This window comes from Colius striatus, chromosome 19, assembly GCF_028858725.1.
Source record: "Colius striatus isolate bColStr4 chromosome 19, bColStr4.1.hap1, whole genome shotgun sequence".
Taxonomy (NCBI): domain Eukaryota; kingdom Metazoa; phylum Chordata; class Aves; order Coliiformes; family Coliidae; genus Colius; species Colius striatus.
In genome coordinates this window covers 4,887,999-4,897,998 of record NC_084777.1, presented here as the reverse complement: position 1 = coordinate 4,897,998, position 10,000 = coordinate 4,887,999, and the positions used below count along the sequence as shown (strand labels likewise).

The following is a 10,000-nucleotide window of genomic DNA, read 5'->3' as shown; positions in this document are numbered from 1 at the left end:
CCACATATTCAAGTGTGTAAGTTATTTCTATGGAGTAGGAGCCTGAAAAGGAACAGCTTTACCTAACCAAAACAGCATTAAACCAGACCAAGAGCGTGTTTCTCAGTGCTTCAACAGTTTTGGGTGGCAGCACTGGTTTAAAAGGCAGCTGACATCTGTGACCTCCAGAGGGTGCATTTTTGTTTCTGGGGTCTATTTATTTATGTATTTATTGTTTTTATTTAACCACTTTGCCTCCTGAGTGCCCTTTAAAAGCTTTATTTTTTCCACACCTCCTCTCTACCAAGCAGTTTTCACACAGTGCTACAGCACTAGATGTGGGGAAAAACAAAGCAAACCCAGTTTTAATCTCCAGGGCTGAAGGTGTTATTTCTTTTTTGTTTCTATCACCATTATTTAATGATAAATATTTTCAGGACTCCTGATAACCTGGGTGAGGGCATATCGATTGCTCTGCCTTGTGCTAGAAGGTGGCTTGTGTTAAAAAAAAAAAGAGGTTACTCAGCTCTTTTCTAGTCTAGAGCCTGCTGGGAAAAGGCCTGTGTTTGGCTGCTTTTGAAGTAGTGGTGAGTCACCTTCCCCTCCCTCTATCCCCAAGAAAACCCTTATAAATGTTCTTAAACAGAAAAATGGATACTAACCTTTCTGCTGAATTCTGTAACAGTCCAATAACAGTAAAACAAGCAAAAGAATTGCTAACAGCAGCAAATACCTTAGTTTGCAAACTGTGATGTCAAATGTGGGACTATACCAAGGATTAAAGTTTATGAAGAAAACATCCAGATTTAAAACCTTTTGAGTCCAGTAGGTTGAGAGATGTTCTCCTCCTCCTCTACTCTGTCCTGGTGAGGCCTCATCTGGAGTCCTGTGTCCAGCTCTGGGCTCCCCAGCTCAAGAGAGACAGGGAACTGCTGGAGAGAGGCCAGAGCAGGGACACCAAGATGATCAGGGGACTGGAGCATCTTCCTTATGAGGAAAGGCTGCGGGAACTGGGGCTGTTTAGTCTGGAGAAGAGAAGGTTGAGGGGGGACCTCTTTAACACAAGTATTTGAAAGGTTTATGTCAAGAGGGTGGGTTGACACTTTTTTCTGTAGTGTCTTCTCACTGGACAAGGGTAATGGACAAAAGCTGGAACACAAGAAGTTCCACTTGAGGAGAAACTCCTTTGGTGCTGAGCTGAGGGAGCCCTGGCCCAGGCTGCCCAGCGAGGGTGTGGAGGCTCCTTCTCGGGAGGTTTCAAAACCCACCTGGACATGTTCCTGTGTGACCTGATCTAGGTGGACCTGCCTTAGCAGGGGATTTACTGCATGATGTCCAGAGGTCCCTCCCAACCCCCATCATTCTGTGATTCTATGAAGTGTGAGTGTTTCTTCCTTGCAGCGGGCAGTATCCCCTGCACACCTGCCAACTCCACTGGTATGAGCTGCAGTGACCACACTCACCTCTGATTTCCCCAATACAATTAACACAGCAGCCAGCAGAGTTGGAGCAGGACTTTTCTTCCTTACTGATCACTCACTGCTCCTTTTAAGGATAACATCATCCCACAATGCTGTTCAATGTTTCACAGCACAGCTTCTCCACTCTCTTACCTCAGCAACTTGCAGTTTTAATTTCATGGGTGTCTGTAATTATGTGTGTATAGAGGGGCACAGGGAAAACAGAAAGGGAAATCTTGAGAGCTTAACAGCTTTACTTTTTGGCATGTGTCGTGAAATGCTCTTGGTTTAATTTTGTGTTTTTCAGCAGAAGAAAAATATTTAATACAAAGAATCTAATTTGTCTGTAATCTTCCATGGCTGTTGCCTCCAAACCATGTGCAGTGGTGGAAATTGAATTGAGTGGGAGGGTAAGATCATGAGCACATCATACATCAGCATCAATCACTCCTCTCTGCAGTTACAGAGGGGGAATTGTCATCCAAACCTCAGAGGTGAATTCCCACGGTATCTGAGCAGAACAGACCTTTAGAGCATGGTTTTGCTCCCTTCCCTTAGCCAGGGGCACACCTGAGATAGAAAACCATGTTTTGGGAAATTGAGGAACAAGGGGAGTGTGTGAGGGTTTCATCACAGCACAGTCACCTCTTGGCTCAGGAGGAATATACCATGAGAGCAGGATTTATATAAGAGCTGGGTCAAAACTCGAGAGAAAGACAATTAAATGCCATTAAGCTTCCTGTGAAGGTCCTGTTCCAGCAATTCTTGCCCAAACCCAGCATTTTTGGACCTTACCTGCCCCTGGCTCACCTTGATCCCCAGGGCTGGACAGGCTCCATGCTCCCAGGGACCACGTTCCCTCCCTCCAGTGGGATGCAGACACCAGCCAGCTCCTCAGCAGAGGTTCCCTGATTTGCCATTCTCATCTGACACTTTGCTTCCCTTCAGGTCCCCCAGGACAGTTTCAGCCTCTTCAGCGACAGGCACCGATGTCTGGCTGACTTTTTCATCTGGCAGAACATGAATGGTGTCCACAGCTCAGCTCTCCCTGTATCTGCTCTATAGATTGCTCTGAACCAAGGGGAAGCCACAGCCCCGTTGTCATCCCTGAGCCCCGGCTGCTGGAACTTCAGCACCTTTAATAACCAAAACACCTCCTGCTTTCTCTGCAGCTTTTTAAAGAGGGATCATAGGCAGTAGTGAGGATATAAGGGAAGAAAAAGGGCTAAAAATACCTGAATAAACCCAAAAATGCACGCAGGAAATGCAGATGGTGAGAGACAAGGGCATGGCAGCGTTGCACAAGCACAGGCTGCCTCTCCCTGCCATCAATTTTATTTTTATACCAAGGCTGTGGTGAAATTTCCTGCTAATTATTGTTCACCTGCAGCTGCCGAAGCAGCAGCTTGCTGTGCAAACTCAACAGCTGAAAGGCTGGTACCATGGGTTAACTGTAATTGGGTACACAAACCCCGGCCTGCGCTCCTGCTTCACGAGTGGAACTCTTCCAACCACGCTCTCAATGCAAATATTTGCTCTCATGAATTCAAAATTCTCCCACCATGAAGATTTTTAACAGATTTCTTGTTTTCTGGAAATATTCTTCAGCTGATTTGCAAGAACTTGTTGGGAGATGTTGGACAACAACAGAGGCATGTTTAAACCCCAAACAAGTCTCAGCATCTGAGCAACAAAACATCTCCGTCCTTGATCCCAGCCCTCTCCTTTTTCAGAGCAACTTTTTGATCAGCACAAGCCTATCTATTACCAGCTCCAAGGACTCTCATTTTAAATTAGCCTCCTTATTAACATAAAGCTGTCCCTGGATTCTCACAATTCAACACACAGTAAGATTCACATTTACATTCCGCCCCCCCCCTTTCCTTTTTGCTACACAAACGTGGTAATCAGGTATTAGTGCCACCTTTGAGCTTCACAGAAGATGATAAAACCCCCCTGGTTGTTGCAAAGGCACAAGGCTCCTGCCCTGCCTGAGGGTTCCCTGCACTCCTCCTGTTAACAAGGAGCACATCTGGAGAAGGCTTTTGTTTTGATCACTTGAAAAGGAAGGAAAAAAGACGACCTCAAAAACTGGAACAAGTTCATGACACATACATGTCTTTATAGGAACTAATTATCTGATACTGGAATCAGAGTCCCTCGAAGCAAGAGGAGGTGACACAAACTCCAATGACTCTGAGCTTTGTTTCAGGGCTGTTGCTCACTAAACAGCCGACTCTGGCTGGACTCTGGCTGCTTCCAACCAGCGAAATACCACAGACAAAACAGCCGACTTCTGAGGTAGAGAAACTCAGATGAAGCCGTCACTTCCCCCATTTACTTGCAGAAAAACCTCTTCTGAAGGACAGCAGGTGAGTTTAGGAGAAGAGAAGCTCTGCCTAGCAATAGTGATAAACCAGGGAAACTGGATGCTTCAGAGAGGTTCAACCTCTGAGAGGTTCAGCCTCGATGGAGAAGTTTCCATGCAGAGCTGGGGAGAGGAGTCTGGGACGTGGATTAAGGTGAACTCACTGATGGAACCTGCTTTAAGAGCCAGCTGTAAGGTTGATCTGTCATCCTATTGCATTATCTGAACTAAATCCTTCAGATGAATGTATACTGAGGTCACACAGACAGAGGTGCAGTCAGCAACAGAAATATCAGAGGTGGGTAACAGCTCAGTGAATCAGACAACAACCTCCTGTTTAACCACCTCGCAGGGAGCACAGGGAGCCATGGCTCCCAGCTCTCAGGGAAAAAGCTCTTCCTCAAATTCAGTCTAAACCTCCCCTGGTGCAACTTGAAGCTATTTCCCCTTGCCCTGTCATTCATTACTTGGGAGCAGAGACCAATTGCCATGTTGCAATCATTCTCAGCTAACTACTCTTAGAAAGACTACTCACAGGGTGACTGCAGAGATAAAGGTGCCCAGTCCTGGCACTGCCTTCATGAACACCCTCCACTGACAGTGTCCTGGTTCCTTTGGAAGGTTTTGCTCGTGTTTGTAATTCACACATCTGGAGACATTCGAACAACCAGATGAGCCAAGGCTTGAAATGAGGATTCCCAACACATGCAACAACTTACCAGTTGTGCTCTCACAGCTCAGTAGTACCTAAAGGACCAGCGCCTAAGACATTCCAGCACAATGCAATGCCCTAAGGCTTCCAGTGAGACAAATAACCTGATATTTAAGATGCATTTTTAGCCTGAAAAGCAATTTGCAAACCCAAAAAGTGATTCCCACAAGCCTCACTGAAAGCACATGTACCAAGTATGCAAGAAGGACGCTTTTACCCACCTGTCAGCCCTGGGATTCAGTTCAGATGGATCTCCTTCCGTATCATCATCACCACCACTTAAAAACGTTTCACCAGAGAACCTGTGTCTCATGTGCAGGAACCTTTGGGTTTTCAGGGAACCTGAGCAGCCTTTGGTGGGTTTAGGTGAGCATGTCAATTTCTGGTTCAAGAACTCACAAGCAGCACAGCCTGGTACCCAGAGCCCTGCTGCTGTAGGTATGGTTGGGGTGCCAAACTGCTGCTGTGAGGCTTCCCCTCTTCTGAGGAAAATTTAAAGCTAGAGGACAGACCAAAGAGTAAAAGGAAAGCACCCCACATCTTCTTTAAGCCCCTCTCCAAAAGCTTAGGCAGGAATGATTCTGGCTTTTAAACAGGGGACTGTTCCTAGCGCTTCCCACTCTCTCTTACTGCATTTCTGGGTTAATATCTCGATGTGGATTGCTCTCAGTGGTGCACAGCTCCCAATTAACCTGGGGACTAATTCAAAAATATGTATTTGTTTCCAAGTAGACATTAAAAACTTTGTAAGAAGGTAACAAATATACAAGAAAGGGAAGAGACCTAAAAGGCTTTGGTTAGAAAATTAAAGTTGTTTGCCATGGCTTGATGGCTTAATCAGTTGATCAATATTGTTCACAGGGCAGGCAGGGAGGGAGCCATGAGCTGTGATGAAAAATGCATGAGGGGACAAGGGAGACCTGGGAGTAGAAAATTAAAAAGTCAGCCTGTTACATTTGTCCAATATTGGCAGAGAAATTAAAGTGGCTCAGGGAGGGGTGCTGGGAGGGAAGAGGGGCACAGGCTGCAGTATGCACTGCATGTCTGCTGCGGGTTCCCTTCACCAGGGCCTGCACATTAATTAAGTTCCTTTCTTAGCAAAAAGATGGATTTTGTAACCTTTAGCACTTGCAAGAGCCACCAGAACAGGAGGTGGGGGTTGCATGTGGGAAAATAAACCAGGATTTCTCCCCCTGGGGGATGTGACAGAAGATGGACTGTTCTGAGCAGGGTGACTGAGATGGCACTACCCAGGAACAGGCCACACGCTCTTCCTGCAGCACTGGGCGAGATGAACCCATCACCGTGTGATGAACAACGCTGCTGGAATGTACAGCTCTGTAACACTGACAGCCTCAGCCACTAAAAGCAGCAGTTGTTTCTGCAGGTAGATCACTTCCCTTTTCTCTCTCTCAGTTAAATTTGGCTGTGACCGATCCTGCGGCTGCGCTTGCCTTGCAGAAATAACCACCAGGAGAAATGCAGTTCTAGAAGATGCTCTAGAAGAGGTGAGAGCCAGCCACTCCTCAGGGACCACACTCCATGCTGTTTGCCTTTTAAATGGCTCAGATCTTAGAAACTGCAACAAACTCTTAACAACAAAAACGAGGAGGTTGCTCACCCTGCAATTAAAAGTGCTTTTTGCCACCTTGTAACTAAGAGTGGAAAAGAAAAATAGTAATGTCTGCTGTCCAAGCTACAAGGCTGAGGACAAACACCAAAATGCTGTACTGTGAGCATGGCTTTTTAGTTATCATCTCCCAGTTCCTATTCCTCACATTCAAAACTCAGCACAGCTTCTGTGTGCCTTGGAAACCTGCACCTCAGCAATAACCAAGCACTGGCCCTTCCCAGCACTCAATACTTGCAGGACAACAAGCAGAGAGAAGCCCATCCTGCATCCAAACTGCTGACATTCATAAAGCTTGGGAGGAATTTAGACAGTTGAATTCCAGTCCTCAAAATGGAAATATTCCCACCTGTTGCACTTAAGGGCTTGCAGGGGTGGACATCACTGTTTCTACCTACGAGAAGATAAGATTCACTCTTACTGCAGCTTTCTGGGGGAAGGAATGTGACAGACTGGTCTGTGTTGCATGTCTGTAAGACAATTATCTTGTGCCTACAGTGAATCTGATGATTCTCCATCAGGCTCACCAATTACAGGTTTAAAATTTCAGGCTCAATTAACACACAGCCTGGCTGATGCTGTTTTCTGCAACTAATTACCTGCAAGTGCCAAGACACGATTCCACGTGTAATACTTTTGTGAACTTCAGGATTTGCTTTCTACACCATTATTTAAGTATAAACAGCACAGAGCAGCTGGCAGCACTGAAAGCAGACTGGATCCCATATTACATTGTTTTTATTACCAAAAAAGAAATGCTTACACTATCAGAACCCAGGCCTTCCAATTAGCACAGCAATGGGATGGATAGCAGGGCCACTTATTTATAAGACTTCATCTCAACTAAGATGCACACATTGTTCTGTCTTGGGTGATCTTTGTACCAAAGTGACTACTTGGGTCAAATAACAGCAGGAAAAGTTTTTTGTGAGGTAATTCAACTGCAGCTGGATTTGAAATGGCCATTAGCCCACTGCCATGGCAATATTTCAGTCTGGTGAGGGGGAATAACAACAGATGAAGTAGAAAAAGCAAAAAGACTCAAGTCTCACTTACCAACATCCTCAAACCAGAAGGTGCTTGTTCTTCATACTCAATGTTGGGTCTCCAAAGGAAGCCATAAATATGATTTTTCTTTTCAAGTTCCTCTTTCATACGAGTCAGTCACACTGTCCTCGCAGGAAGGAGCTGCTGTCTTTGGGAGCTCAGTCTTTTATGTTCCCAGCAAACACAGTTACTTTAGTACCATTTAAGTACAGGGTGATACTCAAGTTTCCTCATTTTTCAGTCTCCACAGCTATGAAACAGGCTGTTTCATAAATGCTGCAGGTTCAAATTAAATCAAGCAAGTGCTTTGAAATCACTGAATATCATGTTCCAATCAGCTGCAGAAACAGTCTCTCCCCTTCATCCCCTTCTTTCTATTAAATGTGATTAATTCAACACTCCTTGATGAAACCCAAACTTTGCCACTACCAAAGCGTCTGTGAGGGGTAGGTAAAAGGAAGATCAAACATTAGTCTGCAGCACTACACCTTGGTGTCACTTATTTGAAAATTAACTGAGTGACAAAGCTTCTCCAGACCTCCCCTTACCAGGTCCCAAAAGCAAGCTTATTACTGCAGCCTTTGTGGCTTGTAAAAGAAACAAGAGTGTGCTAGCAAGAATGACAGTAGAATCAAATTGACTATTGGGAGCTGACAGTTGAAGCAAAGTCCTTAAGAAAATATGAGACAAGACACTTGACCTGCCACAGCCCCTGGCCAGTGAGTGCTGGCCTGTGCCAGGCCCAGTGACCTTCCTGGTCTGGATGAAGGAAAAATGGCTGAGGCTCATAGGAGCCAAACACTCCCATCCATTCTAAGTGCCACGATCACTGGGAGAGATCTTACTCTTCACTGGTGTGTTGCATGTTAAAGCCTTTAGGAATCATGCTCTATGTGGCTGTGCTGCAGAGGCTGCGCTTTAGGGCTCAATTACTTTACTACTTTCAGTTTGAAAACACGATGAGTTACACACACACTCACTGCCTACCACAGGTTTTCTAACTACTTAATACGTGTCATTACTATTTTAGTACAGGGAAACATCTGTTTCCTCCCCACCTTAGAAAGTACATTGCATCTTCCAAGCTGCCACATGTCTTTGAAATTCCATGTTTAATCAACGCTATAATCTCTTCCACCAGCTCCCAGAGAAGCAGCCTTGCAGCAACCACTGCCCTCCATCCTATCAGCATGTATATTTAAATGTTTCCAGCTTTTTCCTAAAGAAAAGAGCAGTGTCGAAAAATCCACACCAAAGCCAAGGATTTTGTTGATCAAAATGTGAAATAAATAGCACAAATTCTGGAATACAAAATTTATTTCAAGCTTAGAAAAGTCTGCAACGTTGCAAATTCTGTCTCAAAACACAAACTGTACAATGGTACTTTCATTAAGGTTTAGAATAATGATTATTACGGCCAGATCTCTCCCAGATGTATCATTTCAGCTCAGAAGCATCAAGCAATTGCACACAGCTTCTTACCATCTTCTTCAAAACACATTAGTCTCACATGTGCCTTGCAGACTGATGGCTTTTAGACAGTCAGATGTATTAGCGCAACCTCACTACTTAGTACAGGATGAAAGGTTCAGAAATGGAATCACCTATTAAACCATCAGCTCTCTTCCGAGCCTGACTGTGTTCTCTCCTCACGTTACCAAGGGCTGGGCTGCTACTGCCTGCAAGTGTCATGAAAAGCCTCAAGTGTTCGGAAATCCCTCCATGTGGGTGGCAGGCCATCCTGCAGAAACTTTCCGCAGCGCTGGCATGGAGCCTGGAACAGCTTTATGTAACTTCTTAACCAGGTCTAAAAGGAAAAGGGAGAGAAATTAAGAAAACTGGATATGGATGTTCCCCTTTGTCATCGTTCTTGTCAAACAGCGATAGCAAGGACAGAGGATGTACTTTGGCGAGGCCCCAGTGAGGTATACAGTGATTTTATAAACACAAACATACCGAAGATTACAAGGTCACCCTACAGCTGAATGCCCATTTAATTAATCATCTTTTGCTTTTTTAGTCACTTAAGCAAATTTGTTAAAGGGGATTCATGCACTCAGAGCAGGAGAGATCTGCAGCTAGAGAATCACGATGGAGAGCAATGATTGTAACGCTCCTCATATTTTTACTGGAATATAATTGTTCTTGATGGGTACCTTCTTCAACTGAATATTGGTTTGTCTCTTCCTATGATCATCTATCACAGCCCTGCTGCAATCATACTGCAATGGCCTGAACTCTTCATAGCTGAAGATATAAGGACTTTCACTGCAAGCTAACTAACTTCCTCACTAATGCGATTTTAAGATCAATACTCATTGGTCATAAAAATCCTGTACCATTTAAAATCTGATTACACTGATAAATATACATATAAAAAGCTAATGCTGAACAATACAGAGTAAGTGATGGTGTTTCTGGGAAAAGTTCCTGCCCCTGAAGTGGACCGTTGCCATCATCATACACAGCAGTGACTGCATGACAGCGTCATACATAACTCAATTCCCGACTCAAGGAGATACACAACTCAAACCCACCTACACCAGCAGATTTATACCGTGAAGGATGCACATGAATCTTGTCATGTAAAGTTCTATTGAATTACATCGATAAGAGAAAATTGTTCTCTGAAGAAGAGGTCAGCTGAGTTTATTGAAACAAATCCTTCCATCTTCATCACAGCCTTCTCTATAGCAACCAAACCTTTGGCTGTCAATAACTCTCCTCCAACAGAACTAGATCTTCTCTGGGTTTAGCAGTAAACGTGGGGACAAGGGCAACAGAACACTACAAGTAAATTGCTG

At 44.6% G+C, this 10,000-nt stretch overlaps 1 protein-coding gene across 1 annotated transcript in view; it reads right to left on the bottom strand.

Moving 5' to 3' along the window:
- Positions 1-8,495: 8,495 nt before the first annotated feature.
- The window catches only part of MED27 (mediator complex subunit 27), an 87,065-nt gene continuing 85,560 nt past the window's right edge, over positions 8,496-10,000 (bottom strand). Inside the window, exon 8 of the mRNA XM_062011829.1 lies at positions 8,496-9,003. Within this exon, the coding sequence (XP_061867813.1) occupies positions 8,869-9,003 (135 nt within the window). The 3' untranslated portion in view covers positions 8,496-8,868. The remainder of the gene's footprint in view (positions 9,004-10,000) is intronic.